This window comes from Sceloporus occidentalis, unplaced genomic scaffold (assembly GCF_023333645.1).
Source record: "Sceloporus occidentalis isolate IW3139 unplaced genomic scaffold, rSceOcc1.0.p SCAF_532, whole genome shotgun sequence".
NCBI lineage: Eukaryota > Metazoa > Chordata > Lepidosauria > Squamata > Phrynosomatidae > Sceloporus > Sceloporus occidentalis.
The window spans coordinates 64,431-88,811 of record NW_028317512.1 but is presented as its reverse complement, the minus strand read 5'-3'; the positions used below and the strand labels follow the sequence as shown (position 1 = coordinate 88,811).

Sequence of the window (24,381 nt, the reverse complement as noted above, 5' to 3'; positions counted from 1 at the left end):
TAATGCTGCACCATCGCTCTCATGGAGCGATCAGGCAGCAGGAGGATGTCCAGGCTGGTCTGTTTTCTGGACCCAAGAAACAGAAATGTTATCACCAAATGCCCACCGACACCAACATACAGTTTTGGTATGCTGTAGGTAAATATCAGGAAGGCAAATTATCACCTTTACAGAGGTTATATTGAGGAAAGTAGATAAGACCTGGGGCTGCTGAACATGTGCAAATCATTTGTTTTTGGGGACGTACAGGGCCGGCCCTACAATGGAGCCGACTGGGGCAATTGCCCCAGGCGGCACTTCAGAAGGGGCGGCACTTTCGCCGAAACTCTGCGGCGAGTTTCCCTGTTCGGTCTCGGTGCCGGCTTGTAATGCACAGCGCCGGAAGTGACGTGAATTTCCGGCGCTCAGCATTACAAGCCGGCACCGTGGCAGCACAGGGAGACTCGCCGCAGGACTGTTTAAGGGTAAGTACCGGTGTGGGGGGGTAGATAATGCCGCCCCCCCCGACGTCGGCGGCATTTTAAACTTCGCCCCAGGCGGCGTTAAATCTTCGGCCGGCCCTGGGGACGTACTAAACAGCATATTGGGATGATTGGCTGCAATGCTCAGCACTATCAATAGATGTCAGTACACATTTTACACTCATGGTAAATCAAAGTATGTTCTTTTAGGTAGTTCTTGATACTAAGTTGCAACTAATACATTGCAAAAAGAAGCTGCAAATGTTTAACTATTTACTTGCTGAAATATATACAGTTTTATAACAGAATCATGGTAAATTCTATAGAAATTACATAACATTTTTCTGTTATCAACATATTGATTTAATATGGTACATGAATGTGCAACACCATATTTTACCTGTTTTGATTGGCACAATATGGGAATATATATTTTAAACATGGGGATTATGGGTGGAATATTATAGTTACACATGCTAAGTAACATATTTGACCTGTTTCTGATAAGGATATGGGTATAATTTTGTTTACATAGGGATTATGGGTGGAATATCATGATTACAGATCCCAGAGAACACATTTGACCTGTTTCTGATAAGAATATGGCTATAAATCATTTTTATATATGGGGATTATGGGTGGAATATTATGGCACACAGCCCGCTTGGAAGGACACAAAGCAGTCGGGTCTAAGTCTTTTGGCAGGGAGCCCGCTTGGAAGGGCACACAGCCCGCTTGGAAGGGTACGAAAGGCACACAGCCCGCTTGGAAGGACACAAAGCAGGGAGTCCACTTGGAAGGACACAAAGCAGGGAACCAGGAACAGTACAGGTGCAGAGCCACAGCATGAAGGTCCATAGACTTTAATACAAAGGCCCTGACTGAAGGGCAGGGCCATAAAGGCAGAGTACTCCAGGTAACAAGGCCCAGCTGGATGTGTTGACTAGGGCTCAACCCAGGTAACAAGGCACACCTGATGCTAGTAATAGAGTTCTGAGTGCTCCAGAGGGCAGAGGGTGGCCACTAGTGGTAGCAGATTTAAATGCCACAGGTATGAAAAAGCCATGGTTCAGGCAGCGAAAAAGTGGTTCCTGACAGTACCCCCTCCCCAAGGAGCGGCCTCCGGGTGCTCCTGGGACTGTAGAGAGGCAGTATCAAAACCTGTGGTAAGAACTCTTAGCCCTAGCACGTAGAGCTTTTTCAAATACGCGCAGGTCCTCCTTTCTTACTACAGTTCCGTTAGAGGCAATGACGCAGTCTGAGGAAAGGTCATCTGCAGTGCAGTTGTAAGACATAGTGGTATTGGATGCTGGATACATAGACATGATGGCACTGTTCCATACTCTCTTTCTTGGCTGTCCATGCACCAGGGGTCACGAAGCTGCCCTGTACCCAGGGCACCTCTGGGGGCAGGGGGGTAGTACCCAAACTGCACTGGTTCAAGGCTGGAGTGGCAGGCTTAACAGACTTCTGTTCACGCAGCTGTTGCTCGTAATGGTTAAGTTCTTTACTATGCACAATTGTCCCGTCAGATGCTAGGATGTAACCAGGAACCCCTAAGGAGTGTTTTGCCGTTTGGGGTCTACGATTCTTATTCCTGGGAGTAATGGGAATGGTGGTCCCAACTGTACAAACAGCCGTGGGGTTATCAATTGCGGGTGTGTCTGTTGTATCAGCAACAGAAGCATCTGAAGACACGCTATCCATATCAGACCAGTCGGTTTCATCAGAGATGGTCTGGAGGTCATCCGACATGGCTACAGATGGCACAGAAGTGCCAGGTACTGTGGACTGGTTAACCCCAGGATCACCAGGTTGGGGAAGAGATAGGGTGTGCTCCAGCTTTGATGCTTTGCTGTTGTCACATGAAGGTTCCTGGGCCTGGGGTTTGTTGGTGTGGGTTTAGCTGGTTTCAGAGGACATTGGGTGATCCAGTGTCCCTTTTTGCCACAGTAAAAGCAAGATTCCTCATCACGCCATTGCTGCAATTCGGTTGCGGTAAGGGGTTCACGTTTCCTAGGAGATTCCTTTTTCATACTGGTAACAGGCTTGTTGGATTTCTCAGGTGATGTAACAGGTGTAGGTAAATGGTCTTCATGAGAGTGATTTGAGTTGGAGTCCCAGATTTGCATTAATGATTTGCACAGTTCAAGTAAACATTCTCCTATCACTTTGATGACTGAAAGTAACTCCACAGACTCCTTGTAATGGCCTTTGTATTCTGTCAGGACTCAGGTGATCAGGCCGGGTAGAAGCCCATGCGCAGGGGATACTTGGGGTTTAGTCTGTAACCCACGGTGCATGATTATGCAAACAAAGACACCACAAGCAGAAATCCAGGTAATGCAGTGTATTTTATGTATAGAACAGGACCAGCAAATAAGGGTAATACAGTCTAAGCAAGAAACATATAGCAAAATAAAATACCAACAATAAGTCTTTTGGCAGGGAGCCCACTTGGAAGGGCACACAGCCCACTTGGAAGGGTACGAAGCAGGGAGTCCACTTGATCAGGACACAAAGCAGGAAACCAAGACCAGTACATGTGCCGCTCCACAGCATGACGGCCCGTAGACTTTAATACAAAGGCCCTGACCGAAGGGCAGGGCAGGTTCATAAAGGCAGAGTACTCCAGGTAACAAGGCCCAGCTGGATGTGTTGACTAGGGCTCAACCCAGGTAACAAGGCACACCTGATCCTAGTAATAAAGTTCTGAGTGCTCCAGAGGGCAGAGGGTGGCCACTAGTGGTAGCAGATTTAAATGCCACAGGTATGAAAAAGCCATGGTTCAGGCAGCAAAAAAGTGGTTCCTGACAAAATGGGTATGATTACATTTTTTCATAGATATTACGGATACTATTTCTACATGGGGATTATGGGTGAAATTTCATGGTTACACACCCCTAGTAACATATTTGACCCATTTCTTATAAGAATGTTGGTATATTTTTTTCAACATAGGGATTATGGGAGGTATAGCATGGTCAAAGGGACACATTTGACCTGTTTCTGATAGGAAAATAATTATAGATATTTTTTACATGGGGATTATGGGTGGAATATCATGGTTACACGTGCCCAGTAAACTTATTTGATGTGTTTTTTATAAGTAAATTGGTATAATTATTTTCATATAAAGGGATTATGCATGGAATATCATGGATACACATGCTAAAGCATATATCTGGCCTTTTTCTGATAAGAATAAGGATATTTTTCAACATGGGGATTATGGGTGCAATATCATGGCAAGGAACACAGTGGACCTTTTTCTGATGGAAATATGGCTATAATTATTATTTTACATGGGGATTATGGTGAAATAGCATGGTTGCACATGCCAAATAACACATCTGTTTTTTATGGATAGTTGGGTATAATTCTTATGTATGGGAATCACTGATAGACTACCAAGCTTTCATATAGGGAAGGTAGGATCAGTCATGTATTGTTACCTTCATTTTGGGCATTGATTGGTGTTTTATATGTAAGGACTCCTTATACTTTTTTGTTGGAATTGAGTATTACTTCATGGGGCATACAGAAAGCTGATGTCCTCTGCTAACTCATGAAAAAGCGAGTGGGCATTTTCTATAACCCTTATCGCAGACTGTTTTGTTTTCTTGAGATGTTGCACTGTGATGTTTTGATATATTTTTCAATGTAATTGGCCATTAACCCCTTCAATCCCAGGAGTTTTTGGTACCTCAAAGCCCAGAGCAATTTTGCCATTTTTGGGGTATGTCGGTTTAGCAATGATTCTCTTTTCCTGTGAATAGTGTACCCATATAAACTATATATTGTTTTTTCAAGGAGAGATAGAGCTTTCGTTTGATACCATAGTTGGATGATTAGCTGAAAATTTAGAATGAGAAATTTAGTAAAAACTAGAGAAGATTAGAAAATTAAACTAATTTTTATTACATTTTCCCTCTGAATCCTCACAAAATTAGGTAAAGTGATGGAAAATCCCCTCCAAGTTTATCAATTCAGCTGTCCTGATTTCAGAAATACCTAATTTATATAGATTTTCCAGACTTTCCCAGCACCAGGGAGCATACTATAAGGTGTACAATTTTGTATAATTTTTATGCCTATGGCTTAACGGGTTTGGGGGTTGTGAACGGGGGCAGAAGGGTTATACTGGCTAGATGTTATGCTAGGGCAATGGGAAGTAAGGTTTTTTAATAATTTTTTTTTTTTTTTTTATATATATTTTTTTTTAATTTTAATTTTTTTTTTTTATATATTATTTTTACACAGAAATGGTTAGAGGTCCTCCTAGGGACCTCCTGAACATGCCAGTGATGTCACAATGACATCACAGCTCACATTATAATTTTTTTTTGTATTATATATATTATTATTTTAATGATTTATTTAATATTATTTTTTAAATGAATAAACTTTTTTTTTTTCTGCTTTTCTCTTTCAGGACGGGAGGGGGAATGAGAGAGATGGTTTCTCACTCCCCTCCCCGCGATCCCCCTGCACCGATCACACTGTGATCTCTATGCAGGTCTGTGAGGACGCAGCGTCTCTGTGCCTGCAGGGGATATCCTGTCATCCGATGACCTTCCGGGTTACATCAGCAGTGACGAAACCCGGAAGGGAATGCCCGATCGCTCGTTTGCAACTGCCCGATCGGGCACTTTCAACCGTAACAGCTTACCGGCTTTCATGCCGGAAGCTGTTACGGGAGATCGGGCAGCAGAAAGCCGGCGATGCCAGGGCTGGACGTACCGGGACGTCCATAGGGGTTTCTTTGTGGGCGTTTTTTGGACGTCCCGGTACGTCTATAGGGGATTGAAGGGGTTAAGCCATCACTGGAATGGAATCATTGTCCATAATGTATTTTTATATGGCCAACACTTATTTTTCCTTCCATAATCCCCATGTAGAAAATTATTATACCCACATTTTTGTCAGAGGCAGGACAAATATGTTACTGGGCACGTGTAACCATGATATTCCACCCATAATCCCCATGTAAAAAATATCTATAATTATATTTCTATCAGAAACAGGTCAAATGTGTCCCTTTGACCATGCTATTCCTCCCATAATCCCTATGTAGAAAAAATATACCAACATTCTTATCAGAAATGGGTCAAATATGTTACTAGGGGTGTGTAACCATGACATTTCACCCATAATCCCCATGTAGACAAACAGTTATAACCATTTTCTCAACAGAAATAGATCAAATATGTTACATGGCACATGCAATCATATCATAGTATCCATAATATCTATGAAAAAATTTAATCATACCCATTTTCTTATCAGAAACAAGTGAAATACATTACTAGGCATGTGTAACCATAATATTCCACCCATAATCCCCATGTAGAAAAATGATTTTACCCATATTCTTATCAGAAAGAGGTCAATTGTGTTCCATGGCATGTGTAACCTTGATATTGCACCCATAATCCCCATGTAGAAAAATAATTATAGCCATATTCTTAACAGAAACTTGTCGAATAAGGTACTAAACATGTGTAACCATAATATTCCACCCATAATCCCCATATATAAAAATTATTTATAGCCATATTCTTATCAGAAACAGGTCAAATGTGTTATTTAGCATGTGTAACTATAATATTCCACCCATAATCCCCATGTAAAAAAATATACCCATATTCTTATCAGAAACAGGTCAAATATGTTACTTAGCATGTGTAACTATAATATTCCACCCATAATCCCCATGTGAAAATAATAAAATGTCCATATTCTTATCAGAAACAGGTCAAATGTGTTCTTTGGGATCTGTAATCATGATATTCCACCCATAATCCCCATGTAAAAAAAAATTTATAGCCATATTCTTATCAGAAACAGGTCAAATGTGTTCTTTAGCATGTGCAACTATAATATTCCACTCATAATCCCCATGTGAAAATAATATTCCCATGTTCTTATCAGAAACAGGTCAAATATGTAACTATAATATAGTTATGGCCCCCCCTACATCATGCTGTGCCCCCCAGTCAGTGGCATCGGCAGAGGGGGCCATGGCCCCCTCTACATCATGCTGTACCCCCCCGTCTGCCCCCCAGTTGAAACGCTGGTGGGCCGGATGGACGACCGGCAGACGAGCAGTCAACGCAGCCGCAAAGTTCAAAACTAAGCGGCTGCGATTGGGATTGAATGCTGCCGTCGTGTCAGTAGCGTACCTGGTGGGAGGGGGGGGGGCGTCCGCCCCGGCTGCCGCTCATCTGAGGGGTGCCACCACGCCGGCACGCTTCCAGAAACGATGCACGCGGCAACTGTGGCTGTGCGTCGGGACTTGATGTAAAATCCCGGCGCACAACACTGAAGCCACGCCCACCGTCTTCAGCGCTCACTGCACCGGAAGGACAGGACCCAGAAGAAGAAGAAGAAGAAGAAGAGGAAGAACGAAGAGGAGGAGGAAAAGTGACAGTGACAGAGGAAAGGTAGGACAAGATTCAGGGAGAGTGGCTTAGTGAGTGTGTGAGAGTGATGGGTGTTATGCTGAATGTTTGTGAATGAGGATTTCAGATAGCATGGATGTGTAAGTGTGGGGGGATAGCATGGCATAGGGAGGCTGTAATCACATTCCTTTCATGCCCAGATTCCAGCATATAGTGGCTGCCTAGGCATGATAGGAGTGTGATTGCTGTCATATATATAATTGCAAACAGCAATCACACTCCTATCATGCTAACTCAGCCAGCACTGCTAGAACCTGAGCATGATAGGATTATGATTGTTGTTATATATATATAAATGAATATATATATTAATATTGTTACTGATTTTTTTGTCTAATTTTGGTGACAATTATGCTGTACCCCTGTCAATGTTTGCCTAACCATAGAAACTTTTCAGTTTTAAAGTGTGTGTGTGTGGGGGGGTGCCACATACAGGATCTGCCACAGGTGCCAAATACTCAAGGTACGCCCCTGCAACGTGCGGCAGTCAGACCCAATGACGTCCCACGTCTTAAAAGGGGTGGGATGAAGAGCTGAGGCACGGCCATTGGGCGGCGCGGTACGTGCACGCCGGCCGATTTAATTCCATTAGGCGCTGGTGGAGTGACTGCCACACGGCGGCCGCTTTCAATGTTGCTCGCAGCCGCTTTGATGGCGCAATGGGCCAGTTGACTAGACTTGCCCCCCAGGCCATAGGCTGCCAGCCCTCTCCTGCCCTTAGTGCAGGTCATACAAACTCTAAATTCTAAGAAGTAAACTCTAAATTCCCTAGATAGGGAGTGAGAGGGGGTAGATAAGGAGGGAGGGAGAGGGGGTAGATAGGGAGGGAGAGGGGATAGATAGGGATAAGGGAGGGTGGCAAGAATATTGAAATAGAGTCAGAATGGGAGAGAGAATGAATGGATTAATGTGTAGATGCATTAATGAATATGTGTAAATAATTTGTGTGAAAGAATAAATGATTGAATGAAAGTGAATTAGTGAGTGACTGTAAAAGTGTTTGTGTGAATCATAGGTGTATTATTGATTTGTCAAAAAAGCAAAGATGGTATAAGCAGGGTGTTTAAGCACTGGGGACAAAGATGGCACAGGTAGTGTGTTTATGGGACAAACATGGCGTACGTTCAGCTGTTTGGGGACAATGTTGACTCATGCTGGGCTGTTTGGCGACAAAGATGGCACGTCCTATGTACGTGTAATTTGGGTGCTGGTCAGGTTCTATGTGGGCAATGTGGATGTCAGGGTTGGCTTTGGGGTGTGCGACCAGTGATCTATGCCTGTAATTTAGGGGGGTTTATCTATACCTTTTAAGGCAGAGTTTATATGTAATTTCCAATTGATATATACCTGCAAAGCTGGGTTTTGTGTTATTCTGTTGATCTGTATCGGCTATGTTTCCATAGATTATTTATGTTTCCCCTGCAAATATAGGATTTGTATGTCTTATTCAGTTGATCAATACCTGGAGTTCTGTTTCCATGTGTTGTTTATTTGATCTATACCTTCAGTGCTGAGTGTACATGTGATTTCCAGTTGATCTATACCTGCAATGCTGGGTTTGTGTGTTCTGTTGGTTTATACCTGCAATGCTATGTTTCCATACATTATTTATGTATACCTGCAAATACAAGTTTTTGTTTAAATCTTATTCAGTTGCATGTGCTGTTTCCATGTGTTGTTTATTTGATCTATACCTGAACTACAGGGTGTAAGTAAAAGAGCGGTATGGTTTAGTGAATGAGGGGACAAAGGGACTCTGGGGATGATTACAGGGGAGAGGACCTCTCGGTGCAGGACTGACTCTCACAGTCTTCCCCTGCAGTCAGTGTGGCAAATATTTTTTTTTGGTGTGGTAGCGGAGGGAGTAATTGCATGCAAGGGAGCGTTGAGCGGGGCCCAAGGAAATGCTTGGGTAGGGTCCAATTTTTTCACTATAAAATATATTAGCAACAGGGTCTAATATTTATGTATATTGGCAGCAGGGGCAAATATTTATATGTGTGTTGGCAGCAGGGGCTAATATTTATTTATATATTGGCAGCAGGGTCTAATATTAATATATATCAGCAGCAGGTGATATTAATATATATCGGCAGCAAGGGCTAATATATATATATATATATCAGGGCTTCACAAATTTGTTGTGAATCTAGGCGCCAGCCTAACAGTTGGTTAGGAGTGATCTGATCATCATCAGCCCACTTACTAAACTCACAGCATTTGACCTGGAAGCACCCTGGACTTTCAGGTCAGTGCTGGTTTTTGTTTTTTGTTTTTTTAATTTTTATTTTTTTAACTCTTTCAATGCTGATGTTCCATTGGAGCACAGCATTGACTGATATTTAGTCCCCACAAGCTTGTGGGGACAAATGTTAACCCCTGCAATGCCACAAATGTGTTATACACAATCAGGGAGCGATCAGGCAGCAGTGGAGGGTTGGGGCTGCTCTCCACTCATGTGGAGACCAAAGAACCCTCTCCCCTGTCCCTGAAGCTGCCTCTGGCAGCTGGGACGCAACCGCTGGTCTATAGACCAGCCATTGCAGGGGGAGTCTCTGATGACTGCTGTAGGCTTCCATGCCTACAGGACTCATCAAAGGGCTTGTGGGGGGCTCGTTTTTGCTGTTGCTGGTCTGCTTGGGCTTACAGGCAGACCACCAGCAGCAGAGCCCCTTACAAAACGGGAATTAACCCCTAAATGCTGCGATCGCGGCATTGAAGGGGTTAACGCTGCACTGTCGCTCTCATGGAGCGATCAGGCAGCAGGGGGGTGTTGGGTCAGGTTCCCACACTTGTTTTCCTGCAATCGCGGTTTCAGCCTACAGGATCACTCCGTTCTGAGTCGCCATGGCGACCTGGCGCCCGCGATTTGTCGAGCCCTTATATATATATTGGCAGCAGGAGCTAATATTAACATATATTGGCAGCAGGGGCTAATATTTATATATATCGGCAGCAGGGTATAATATAAGTATATATCCGCAGCAGGGGTTAATATTAATATATATCGGAAGCAGGGTGTAATATTTTGTATATATCGGCAGCAGGGTCTAATATATATATATATATATTGTCAGCACGGGCTAATAATAAAGAATGAAAAATAACTAAGTACGTCTAACGTGCATTTTTATATATATATATAGTGTATGTGTGTGTGTATATATATATATATATATATATATATATATATATATATATATATATATATATAGTGTATATGTACCGTTTTATAATCGGCCCCCTACTTTAGTCTCTGGCCCCCCATGTGCCCCCCCTAAATATGAAAGCTGGAGATGCCACTGCCCATATCCTTATCAGAAACAGGTCAAATATGTTCCTTAGCATGTGTAACTATAATATTCCACCCATAATCCCCATGTAAAAATAATAATACTCCCATATTCCTGTCAGAAAAAGGTCAAATTTGTTCCTTGGCATCTGTAACCATGATATTCCACCCATATTCCCCATGTAAAAAAAATATTATACCCATATTCTTATCAGAAACAGGTCAAATGTGTTCCTTAGCATGTGTAACTATAATATTCCACCCATAATCCCCATGTAAAAATAATAATATTCCCATATTCTTATCAGAAACAGGTCAAATATGTTCCTTAGCATGTGTAACTATAATATTCCACCCATAACCCCCATGTAAAAAAAAATTATACCCAAATTATTATCAGAAATGGGTCAAATATGTTCCTTGGCATCTGTAACCATGATATTCCACCCATATTCCCCATGTAAAAAAAATATTATACCCATATTCTTATCAGAAACAGGTCAAATATGTTCCTTGGCATCTGTAACCATGATATTCCACCCATAATCCCCATGTAAAAATAATAATACTCCCATATTCCTGTCAGAAAAAGGTCAAATTTGTTCCTTGGCATCTGTAACCATGATATTCCACCCATATTCCCCATGTAAAAAAAATATTATACCCATATTCTTATCAGAAACAGGTCAAATGTGTTCCTTAGCATGTGTAACTATAATATTCCACCCATAATCCCCATGTAAAAATAATAATATTCCCATATTCTTATCAGAAACAGGTCAAATATGTTCCTTAGCATGTGTAACTATAATATTCCACCCATAACCCCCATGTAAAAAAAATTATACCCAAATTATTATCAGAAATGGGTCAAATATGTTCCTTGGCATCTGTAACCATGATATTCCACCCATAATCCCGATGTAAAAAAAATATTATACCCATATTCTTATCAGAAACAGGTCAAATGTGTTCTTTGGCATCTGTAACCTTGATATTCCACCCATAATCCCCATGTAAAAAAATGAGTATACCCATATTCTTATCAGGAGAAAAGTATAGTTAAAATGATACCATTTATTGGCTAACTGAGAGTTTGATTGCGAGCTTTTGAGACCAAGTTGTTAGGTCCCTTCCTCAGGCATTAATGAAGCTAACACAGACTTTTCTAAATACAAAAGCACAATTCACACGTTAACAAAGACTTTAGATAAACACAAAGGTATTGGGGAATTTGTTCAGCAGTAAATTAGTTGGACTAAGTCTTTGTTAACGTGTGAATTGTGCTTTTGTATTTAGAAAAGTCTGTGTTAGGTCCCTTCCTCAGGCATTAATGAAGCTAACAACTTGGTCTCGAAAGCTCGCAATCAAACTCTCAGTTAGCCAATAAATGGTATCATTTTAACTATACTTTTCTGCTGTTTTCGGCTAACGGCTAACACGGTACAAAACCTTTTTATCATATTCTTATCAGAAACAGATCAAATATGTTATTTAGCATGTGTAACTATAATATTCCACCCATAATCCCCATGTAAAAATAATAAAATGCCCATATTCTTATCAGAAACAGGTCAAATGTGTTCCTTGGCATCTGTAACCATGATATTCCACCCAGGGGCGTACCTAGAGTATTTGGCACCCGGGGCGGATCCTGTAAAGACATCTACAAAATTATGTTAAGAATATTAATTGCACCAATTTGTAAACTGTATGTCAACTGTAAACAACAAGAAATCTGAAAAAATAAATTAATAACTTATAAGTAAAATAAATACATTTAAATAACATTTACTGAACATATAATAGTGCTTTCTTTAATAACCCTCCAAAAAAACAGCGTCCACATTACCCACATAGAACCTGACCAGCACCCAAATTACACACACACATAGGATGTGACATCACTGCCCCCAAACAGCCCAGCATGAGTCAGCATTGTTCCAAAACAGCCGAGTGTACGCCATCTTTGTCCCATAAACACCCTGCCTGTGCCATTTTTGTCCCATAAACACCCTGCTTATACCATCTTTGCCTTTTTGACAAATCAACTATACACCTATGATTAACACAAACACTTTTACAGTCACTCACTAATTCACTTTCATTCACACAATTCATTCACACAATCATTTATTCTTTCACACAAATTATTTACACATATTCATTGATGCATTCTCACAAATTCATTAATTCTCTCACTCATTCACACAATTCATCCACACATTAATCCATTCATTTTCGCTCTCTCATTCTGACTCTTTATTTCAATATTCTTGCTACCCTCCTTTCTCCCTATCTACCCATTCGCACCCCCTTCTGCCCTATCTACCCCTTCTCACTCCCTTATCCCTATCTACCCCCTATCCCCCCATCTCACTCCCTTCTCCCTATCTACCCCCTCCTAACTAGCTACCCTCTCCCCCCTTTGAAGTTCACTTACCTTTCAGGAGTCCTGCGGTGGGGGTGCAAGGCCTGTCTCCCAGCTCTGCCACTGTATGGAACAGTATAGAGTGATGGGAGTTATGATGTACTTTAGAGCATAATTATATAATGAAAAAGACATTGGAAATGGTACAGCATAACACCCATCACTCTCACACATTTACCAATCCACAGATTCCACGCATACTAATCCACACATACCAATCCATAGATTCCACACATACCAATCCACAGATTCCACACATACCAATCCGCAGATTCCACACATACCAATCCACTCTCACGGAATGATTTCCTACCTTTCCTCTTTTCTTCTTACAGCAGTCAGCTCCTTTTCTTCCTCTTCGCTCCTCTTCTTCTGTCTTCTTCCGGTTCAGAGGGCACGGATGGCGGTGGGCGCGGCTTCAGTGTTGTGCGCCGGGATCTGACAACAAACCCCGGCGCACAGCAGCAGTTGCCGCGTGGATCGCGAGGGAGCGGTATCGGAGGTCTTTAACAGACCTCCGGCTCCCTTGAGTGATTTTAAGCCGGTTCAAGGGAACCGGCTTAAAATCACTCAAGGGAGCCGGAGGTCTGTTAAAGACCTCCGATACCGCTCCCTTGCGAGCCTTCTCCTCCAGCGGCGGACATTACTGTCCGTCTCTGGAGGGGTGCCGGCAAGTTGGCACCCCCTGATGAGCGGCACCCGGTGCGGACCGCCGCCCCCCGCTAGGTACGCTACTGATTCCACCCATAATCCTCATGTAAAAAAATATTTAAAGCCATATTCTTATCAGAAACAGGTCCAATGTGTTCCTTGGCATCTGTAACCATGATAATCCACCCATAATCCTCATGTAAAAAAATATTTAAAGCCATATTCTTATCAGAAACAGGTCAAATGTGTTCCTTAGCATGTGTAACTATAATATTCCACCCATAATCCCCATGTAAAAATAATAAAATGCCCATATTCTTATCAGAAACAGGTCATATGTGTTCCTTAGCATGTGTAACTATAATATTCCACCCATAATCCCCATGTAAAAATAATAAAATGCCCATATTCTTATCAGAAACAGGTCAAATGTGTTCTTTGGCATCTGTAAACATGATATTCCACCCATAATCCCCATGTAAAAAAAAGATTATAGCCAAATTCTTATCAGAAATGGATCAAATATGTTACTTAGCATGTGTAACTATAATATTCCACCTATAATCCCCATGTAAACAGGTCAAATTTGTTCCTTGGCATCTGTAACCATGATATTCCACCCATAATCCCCATGTTTAAAATATATATTCCCATATTGTGCCAATCAAAACAGGTAAAATATGGTGTTTGCACATTCATGTACCATATTAAATCAATATTTTGATTACATAACATTTTTCTATTATTTCTATAGCATTTACCATGACTCCGTTATAAAACTGTATATATTTCAGCAAGTAAATAGTTTAACATTTGCAGCTTCTTTTTGCAATGTATTTGTGGCAATTTAGTATCAAGAACTACCTAAAAGAACATACTTTGATTTACCATGAGTGTAAAATGTGTACTGACACCTATTGATAGTTCTGAGCATTGCAGCCAATCATCCCATCATCCCAATATGCTGTTTAGTATGTCCCTTATTTTTGCCTATTTTCTAAACAGTCAATAAAAAGCAGAAATACAAAGAATAAGTGAAAAAGAACTTACTGTCAACTTTGAAAGAGATTGGTAATAACATGGCATGCTAAAAAGTGTCAATATGGCCCTAGCAGAAATGTTTTATTTCCATTAACATATGGTTTTAAGGGTTAGTTTTGATAGAGATGACCACTATTTAGCGATGTGCTATTAAAAAAGCGATGTGCACCTTGTAGTATTTGCCCTATTACGCTCAAAAAGAGATGTAATTCATAGACATATAGAGTGGTTTCCAAATTAGGGCAATGATATTTTGGTTATTTTTCCCCATTGGATCTAGCGGTGTATAATTTATGTGTATGTACATGTAAACCTGTTTGAAACATTTGTTTACATTTTTTTCTGCTATTTTTCATTTTTATCATACAAGATATATTTTATTTTACAATAATGTATATGGTTTCAAAAGAAAACCTTACTTGTGTTGAAAAAACAATATAGAATTTGGGTGGGTGCCCTATCTAAGAACTAAGGGACATTAGGCCTGAACAGAGACTTAGTAAAAACACAAATATTGCTGCTATCCTGTAGTGTAAAAAACATTCTTCACTAATAGGATAAAGGGCAGAATGATCAATAAGTACCATAATAACAGACTTTTTGTCACAAATAAGCATGGCAGACCTGCTCGGCAAGGAGTACTTTTGGCTAAACTTGAGTTGGGTAATGGTTTCTTTGGTCACATGAGAATAAATAAATATGTGCAATATTACTTACACCATACAGTGGTATTTATTGCGCTCAAATAATATGTTAAAACAATCCATTAAAATATAATATTGCTAACCGTTCTAGTGAACTGCATACCAACTTATACCTACCTACAAGACCAATCGTCTACAGTACATTTCAGTGTGTAATACTTTTAATTATTTCGTAATGCTTCTCACAGATGATTTAGAGCGATTTGCTAAAATAAAATCATCACAGAGCGCTAACATCAAATCCGCACTCATTTTACTTCACTAACATGTCAACTGCGCATGCTCATCAAGATATCACTTCTGGAGTAGGTTCGACTACAACTTCCAGCTTTCCTTGTGAAGCTTACGTCACATCCAAAATGGCAGCGTCCACAGAGGTTCACGCGTTTGCAGCTCCTGCTGGATATTCTGGTAAAATTATAATAAATTCTGTGGTATGAGTATATGTTCGTTGTAACTCGATGTTCATCTATTATCAAAATGTAATCGGTTAATGTATGTTTTTAGTCAATTGATTTGTTTAGGAATACTACAGCGTTTGCATTCAGACGATTAACCGAGATGTGAAATTGAACGTTCTTACATATTTGCGCTGAGGTTCCATGGATGATTGTTAGGTAAATGTGTTACACCAAATAGTTACTCGATTGACCAAATTATGTTATAAATTATGCAAAAAGCGCTTCCGATCGACTAATCAAGATTCAGATAATAACGTTTTTAACACTTGCGGTGCTTATGTTTAACTAATTTTCTTCTTTAATTTACTGTACCCACACAAGTTGTTCTTTTTTTATTAGAACAAGAAGGGCTTTCTTTAGATACTAATATTTGGATCATATCCTCTAATTTACTATAAAAAAAGCATACAATATGCTGAACAATGGGGGGGGGTTAGCACCATTTCTGACTTTCTTTTGAAAAATATTTTATACAAAAGCTGATAAATACATTGTTTGTCTTGAGTTTAGAAATACCCAATGTTATTGTGCTTTTTTGTGTAGGCCAATAAGTAGTGTGTTGCTATGTCAAATCCATTTATTCCAAACCTTGTAATCCTGCCCTCATGTCCTATTTGGGAAATCTTTAAAGCTGGCCAGTTCAATTTACTCACATCAAATATATATTTTTGAAAGCTCAACACCCCAGGGTATTTTAACTCTTTCCATGCACTCATGTTGCCAAAGTTTGTGATGGTTTTTTTTTTTTAAACAAACTATTTCTGGTGTGTATTTACAGCTCCTGGCATATATCACTCCAAACACCCCAAATGCTGGTATTTTAACCCTTTCCATGCACTAATTCTACCATCAGCCTTTGTTAAACTTTATGGTTGTAATTTTTTTCCCTCTGCAATACAGTTTTTCAACTGGGAGTTTTGACATCTGGTCCTATTTGGGACACATGGAAATTGTAAGGGAACAGTTAGCCATTGTATGCCTTAAAAACATATGGTTACAGTGTCCCTTTTACGTAGGCTATTATCTAGATTCTGGATGATCACCACACAGTTTGACAATTGTTTTGTGTTTGTTTGAGTATTTATGCGTAAGAGTTGCTATATAGTGTTGCCTTTAAAAAAAAAATAAAAAAAATAAAAATAAAACATTTGTCTCTTCACTAGCTATTCCAGTGATGTTTTCAGAGGAGAGGAAGAGTTTTCACTGCTTGTATGCTAAGGAACATAAAGTGAGGGAGCAGTTGGACCAAACCCGTCCTCTAAACCGTACCCTTTTTGTTATAAACATTCCATCTTATTGCACAAAGGTGAGGACATTCTATTTAGCTGTTTGTAAAAATGTAATAGCCCAGATCCCTGTTTATTACATGTTTGAAAAAATGCTATAGTTAAAAAGAAAATGCTGTATTCTCATGTGCAAATGAGGGCTGGGATATACATTTGCATTCAATTTCACTTCCATTTTTTTGTTCACAAGTTAATGTTTTTAGTAATATCAAGGCTTCTGTACTGAAAGCATTAGACACTGTATGTCAGGGATCAACAAACCTTGGGCACCAGGCTGTCATGGCAACTAGAAACCTTCTTGGGGCCATCATGAATCCGTTGTAGTGGGATCACATAATGAACGCTATTTGACCTCACGCCACTCACTTCCCGGCTCACTCTCAGAAAAGCATATTGTTCCAGTTTGGCCTTGGCAGATGATAGTCAACGGCATAGCTGGTGAGAGGTGGAGTAGTGTATGTGAGTGTGTGTATACCCTAGTGCCAGAGTCTGTGTGTATGTATAGAGCCGAAGTCAGTATGTGCACTGTATTGCCGTGCAAGAGTCAGTGTGTAAGTGCCCGTAGTCTTCGTGTTTATTTTTTATATATCTATAGTCTTAGTCAATGTGTGCATGCATGTGCATAAGAGTGTGGTGCTAGTGTGTATGGTGGTGTTTGTTGCAGTATAGGATTAGCATGCATTTGTATGTCAGCATATAGGGTTAGCGTGTGTACTAGTATATGGTGTTAGCATGTGTACTAGTATATGGTGTTAGCATGTGTGTGTATTAGTGTAGAATGTTAGCATGTGTGTATTACTGTAATGTGTTTGAGCAGAAGATGCTAACGTGGTGTTTGTGTCTAAATGTAGGTTATTCTATGGCAAGGCTTGACAAACCCCGGGACCAATAATACATGATTGGGGGAAGAAAAAGAAAAAAAAAAAAAAAACCCTGTTGACCCCTGTTGTATGCTTATGGGACATAATTTGCTAGTCTTAAGATCGCTCCTCTCTAATCAAGCAACTTAACAGAGACCGTAACTTTGAGTTTGCATGATTATTCAACCACATACATTATATGCACAAATTAGGGTTTTTACTACATACATTGTCCTTATTTTAAGTTGACAACTCTTCCTTTAGTTATTAAAACCCCATTCAGTGTACAGAACCATAAAATAAAGGAAAAGAGGCAGATGTGATTTCAATATAAAAATATTGGAACCCCCCCCCCCCATTGCTGTTGCTGTACAAACACACTGCAATGTACATGTGTTGGTATTTCAACCTCGTTGGTTGTTTGACATAGATCTTCCTTTCAAGTACTGGACTTTTCTGCACAGTGTCTTTAGTGATATCTACAATTGTCTGGTAGACTGTTGGTTATGCTTCTGTCCCTATAGATATGTTTATCCAAAATATTCAGTTCCTGTGGCACAGTGGAGTCAGTGGAGTTCCAGGAAAAACCAGGACCATCTGAGAAGATTCAAACATTTTTTTCTAAATACTTTAATCAGAAAGTATCAAAGGTAAGACCTCACTACTTAAACCGCTACACTTAATATTTGTTAGTTGTATGCACCTCTGTTTTGTACATACTCCCCCCCCCCCACACACACACACACACACGCACAAAATGAATGTTGCAAGAAGATTTATTTCACAAATGTGTCAACTGGAAGAAACTAGGAATCAGAATAAATAAATTAACTTGTAAATACATTAAATAAGTTTAAATAAATAACATTTACTCCCATCAGTATACACCAAGCCAGACATTGACGTGGTAGATCTGTCTGCTCAGGAGGAGGGATGGGGTCATTAGGGACCCTTCAAAATCTTAATTTATTAAGCTATTTAGATGCTGTCAGTGTAACAGCATCACACGTAGTGCCGTTACACTGTCGGGGATGCTTACTTTTGCCAACAGAGATGAGACCAGACTGTCATTAGACTTTTTCTCCCCACAGTGCCAGTCCATGCCTAGTTACATTGGGAGATAGATGCAGAGCCGGCCTTAGGTGTTCTGGCGCCCTGTGCGGACTACTCCTCTGGCGCCCCCCCATCCCAAAAAAAGAAAGGAATAAAAACTTGTAACAAAACCCCAATCACTATATACTACGCCAAACATTGATGTGGTGTAGGCCTACCACTTCATTGTCTGGCTTAGTAGTAGGGATGCACCGAAACGAATTCTGGACTGAAACCGAAAGTGCAGCATTTACCTGGCCAAAACCGAATATGACTCCCCCCACACCATAAAAAAAATCTAACACTTTTATTTAAAGTAAGTAACACACCAAAATAGGACAAAACAATTAAATAACAATATTATATATATGATTAACAGCAATAACATTCCTATCATGCCCAGGCATAACCAGATTCCAGGATGTACTCGCAGACTTGGCATGATAGGAGTATGATTGCCCTATCTACCCCTTCTCACTCTCTTCTCCATATCTACCCCCTTTCCCCTGTCTCACTCCCTTCTCCCTATCTACCCCCTCCTAACTATCTACCCTTTCCCTCTTTGACGTTCACTTACCTTTCAGGAGTCCTGCGGTGGGGGTGCAAGGCCTCTGCCTCCCAGCTCTGTATGGAACAGTATAGAATGATGGGAGTTATGATGTACTTTTAGAGCACAATTAGATCATGAAAAAGACATTGGAAATGGTACAGCATAACACCCATCACTCTCACGTATACACCAATCCACACGCATACACCAATCCACTCTCACTCTCACTGAATGCTTTCCTACCTTTCCTCTTTTCTCCTTACAGCTCCTTTTCCTTCTCTTCGCTCCTCTTCTTCAGTTCTTCTGTCTTCTTCCGGGTCAGAGGGCACGGACAGCGGTGGGCACGGCTTCAGTGTTGTGCGCCGGGATCTGACAACAAACCCCGGCGCACAGCAGCTGTTGCCGCGCGGATCACAAGGGAGCGGTATCGGAGGTCTTTAACAGACCTCCGGCTCCCTTGAGTGATTTTAAGCCGGGTTCAAGGGAGATCCTTGAACCGGCTTAAAATCACTCAAGGGAGCCGGAGGTCTGTTAAAGACCTCCGATACCGCTCCCTTGCGAGTCTGCTCCTCCAGCGGCGGACATTACTGTCCGTCTCTGGAGGGGTGCCGGGTGCCCCCCTGATGAGCGGCACCCGGTGCGGACCGCCCCCCCCCTTTAGTTACGCTGCTGGCGGCAGCGGTACGCTACGGTGGTGTCGGACCCCGCACAGGTCGCACACCCCAAAGGCCGGCCCTGGATAGATGAGGCAGGTGAATCCTCAGGCGCCTGGAAGCATTTTATACATGCCATGGTTACCTGGGATTTGTCAAGCCCTGTACCGGTCGTGCCAATATTTATAGTGACCATACCTTCTGTTTATCAATAGAATTGTGTTATGCTGCTTACAAGGCTTAATTTAAATAAAAACAAAAAAACACATTTTGACATTTCAACAAGAATTTGTTTAATTAAACACTCTTTTCCTGTCTGGTTTGTTTAGGGGTTTAAAGTTGCCTATATAGTGTTCACTAATCCATCTGCAATCCGAGAGTTTAAGATTCTAAAGTTCCAGAAACCATATGTGTTGTCTGAAAACATACAGTCCTTAAAAACCGGAGTCCACAGTAAGTATATCTAGTTTCCGTTACACATGTGCATATGTCGTTACCATCGTTTTTATTTTTTCAATCTCTGATCTGATGGAGGTGAGTATTTTTTCTTGGTAATATAACTTTATCAGTTGGCTCGCTACAATGTGTTTTTGTGGGGTTTTTTGGAATAGGAAGAATCTTCGTCTCTCCTTCTTCTCCATATAATTTCTCCAGTACTGATCTCAATGCGTATGATCCATCAGTAGGGGATGTAATTAGCGATCCCATGTAGGCTATCTTGCCAATGGTCAGGATAGCATATGCCTATCCCATGCATGTTTAAAATCCTTTACTGTATATAACTAATATATAGTGAACAGATATTTAAATCTGACCCTTTCTTGCTATACTGACTTCGCTAAACTTGCCTACATGCTGTTGTATATTCTTCTCCTCTCTCAAACCAATACCACCAACTGATATACGTGGAGAATAATCCGCTCTGCGTTGTGTATTAATGATAAATGTAATACCCTTGTTACCTCCTCCAAGAACTAACATATAACCGTATCCCCTTTTCCAGATAATATATATGTCTAGTTCTACTAAGGTTTTCTACCTGATATTACAATAAAACAGCCAACCCAAGATTCTTACCAGAGAGAGAGCTTTAATTAGAATCTACCCAGATTAATGTTACAGCAAAGACAAAACCAGAGTTACAGTGATATACAGATGACAATCATTCATACCAATCACAAACATTCCCATCTATCTAATATCTGCTGCTAAGTGTGTATGCTGTGTGGGTGATGTGCCAAAGGTGAGACTCGCCAATCCAGTCTTTCTATGTGTTTCTACAATGTCTTTTTAAGGGATTTCTCTATTGATGTGTAAATGAGGTCCCTGTCCTGTGTTCCCAAGACCCCACCGTGTGATGTTATTGACTTGCTATGTTTCCCATGCCTGTCTCCAGGTGATGCATTTCCTTCCTTCTCTACATAGCATGTAGGTGTGATATCTTCTTACAGCTGTCTTTCCTGTTACTTCCCCCCCTAAGTGGCTTGCAGCTATCATACATACATATATACACACACATAAACTTAATCAAGCACATATTAATTACAAATATACATACTTTGTATCTACCCCAACACATGCTGCACTACTTAGATAAAAAGCAGTACCCAAAAGCTTTTAATTTTATTAATCCATCCAGTCAAAACCTAAAATATTAAAATGTGTAAAGGGTGATTCTGGCCCTCCAAGACATAAGAAAAAAGCATGCATAGTTTGCTACTAAGATAAAAGAACTAGAACTAATGAAAATGTGGGATCCTGGGGGAATTGTAATAAACCAAAAACTGATTGATTTGATATATTTTTTTAAAACACCAATGGCACATACGCAGCATTTCTGAGCTCACTGCTATACCCATCAGCAAGGTGTTTGGGTGAGTAGACGTGCATATATGACAGGTATATTGAAGGACTCTGTCCCCTTCAATGTGATTAACTTTGTTTCTCATGGTGAAATGAGTCTTGCATGAAAACTTACTTGTCACTGCATTAATATATTTTCTAAACATTGTGCATTTTAGAGTGGATAGAAGTTTATGAAACATCTCTTGTTGATGCAGCAGCTCTGCAAACTCATATAGATGACTTTATGAAAGAATATGACGAGAAGGTGTCCGAGGTAAGGTTTATTTATATTTTAAATGGCTTTCATGAAAAGGGTACCAAAAGTTAACATACCACCGTTGTCGCTAAAATTATAAGGTTATAGGCCTTGCCCGCTGAAAGCCAGCATAGTTCCTGCATACTGATTTTATCTAGACCAACTAGACATAGTAATATACTGCTGGTCAACATATTCTTATAAAAATACCTAGAAACCACACAAACATTGGTTTGTCTTATAAGGGCTTTATCAATCCTGCTTTTCTCCCGACAGGAAGAGGAAAAAGCAAAGGAAGAAGAGGGAGTTCCAGATGAGGAAGGATGGGTAAAGGTTACTAGAAAAGGACGTCGCCCTGGCTTGGCATGCACAGAGGCCGTAAACATTCGGGTGACAGAGAAGGAAAAGAAAAAGAGGAAACAAAAAGAGCTTCTCAACTTCTACGCCTGGCAGCATCGTGACAGCAAAAGAGAGCGTGAGTGTCCGCCAGTGTCTCGTCCAAACACTTTACAAAATCATCCTAAAACAGGAGTACTTTCTATTGCATGTGTTCTGATGTTTCTTGATCTGCTGCATGTGTGCTGTATGTTCTTTTTAGTCTGCTGCAGAGCCTCTTTGTTCACATTTTGTCAACCCTAGAGCGTTACTTTTTGTACCACTTCTCACAAAATATATATATATATATATATATATCACGATTACTATAAATGCATCATTTCACTATTCTTTTGATTTTAGACCTTGCTGAGCTCCGTAAAAAATTTGAGGAAGATAAACAGAAGATTGCACTGATGCGGGCGCAGAGAAAGTTTCGTCCTTATTGAGACTTCATCCTGTCAGTCACCTATGAAATTACTTCGGCGTGGATTATTCCTGTCTTGTGTGGCACTCGAGCACTAGAGATATGCTCCCCTGGTTTATAGATTTATTAGTTTCCAGGGAGTTCAATGCAATAAAGTAATCATGCACCAATATTACCGGTTGGACTTTCTTGCTATTTATAATGTGCATAAAAACCAAAAAAATCAAGAAGCAGAAATTTTAAACCTGTATTTGTTTCTGGTTTGACAGCGCTATCTGTGGCGCCCAGTATTGAAATACTGCTAATGTTTCTTTTTTTGTGTGTGTGTAACTTCCAGTTTTTGTGAAGTTGGCATTGAAGTACAAGTTGATTGTATGCGTAATTCAACAGAACATTAACTTTTTTGACCAATATGTCATTTAAATAAATTTAAAAAAAAGTCCTGATAAATCTGTTAGAATTGCTTCAAACCTGCTACCTGAAAGCAGTAGTTCAGTAAATTAGAAGTGTGCGTGTATAATATATATGTATATATATATCTTGCATATATGATTTAAAAAAAAAAAAAAAAAAATGCGGGTGCACTAATTGCAAAAGGGCAATTATGGTTGAAAGACCTAGCAAACACATCAAAATTGCCCTGGTCATTAAGGGATTATGTTAAACACTGCACACACAAAAATATATACAATAACATTACGACTGTAAAATCTGTTTTTTTTTTGTCAAAATACTATAAATTTGTGTTTCTGCAGCCTTTGTCAAAATGTGTGGTGGTATGTTTTTGTGTCCCCCCCCCCCCCACACACACACATTGTTCTTCAGGTATGAATTAACAGCTCCTGGTATATGTTTTAAAATTGTATTGTATAATAGTGTTGTGGTTTTGATCCTTAGTGCTTTGTGAAATGGGGAGTGTTTTTGTGTATGGCCAAGGAAAGTTGGAATGTACTCCTGTATTTTTATACACATTTTAAATTAAATCCAAAAACTAGAAACATGAATTTTGAAAAGTCATTGTGAAGCCAATACTAGTGATAAAACAAAATGGCCTCTAAGCGGCATCCCTGTTTTCACCCCTTCACTGTTGCATTGCTTACCCTCAAGGCCCTCTCCTCTGTTTCCAACAGCACAGTATGCGTGATTCTATATTTTCCCTTTGAATATTTGCATCTCAGGTGTTTTCTTTTACATTTATCAACACTGATCCGCAACAGCGTAAAGCATACGAAAGCTTATATATTTACATTCTCTTAACTGTTCAAAGTCTGGCATTGTGTATTTATAAACATGCAGGTGCTGGTGAATTATGTCCATAATAATAAAAGCAATCTATTTTTTTATGAATCCGGACAAGCACTGTGACCACAAGCGCCACTGCGAGAGCTTTTTTCCTAGATGGCGGCGTCCTTTAAAAAAAAAAAAAAAAAAAAAAAACGAACAAAAAAAAAACAAACAAAGGGTTCCAAGGGGGTCTCTCCAGACATTGCTGGGAACTTTGGGTACAGGTACTGCATTCAAGCCAATGGAGC

At 40.3% G+C, this 24,381-nt stretch overlaps 1 protein-coding gene across 1 annotated transcript; it reads left to right on the top strand.

The window, feature by feature from the left end:
• The first annotated feature begins 15,403 nt into the window (after nt 1-15,403).
• On the top strand, nt 15,404-22,871 carry LOC149271357 (ribosomal RNA-processing protein 7 homolog A-like). Its single transcript, XM_089507521.1, has 7 exons — nt 15,404-15,455; nt 16,669-16,811; nt 18,176-18,301; nt 20,276-20,399; nt 21,968-22,065; nt 22,324-22,522; nt 22,786-22,871. Exons 1-7 carry the CDS (start codon nt 15,404-15,406, stop codon nt 22,869-22,871), a joined length of 828 nt encoding a protein of 275 aa, XP_089363647.1.
• Nucleotides 22,872-24,381: the final 1,510 nt, after the last annotated feature.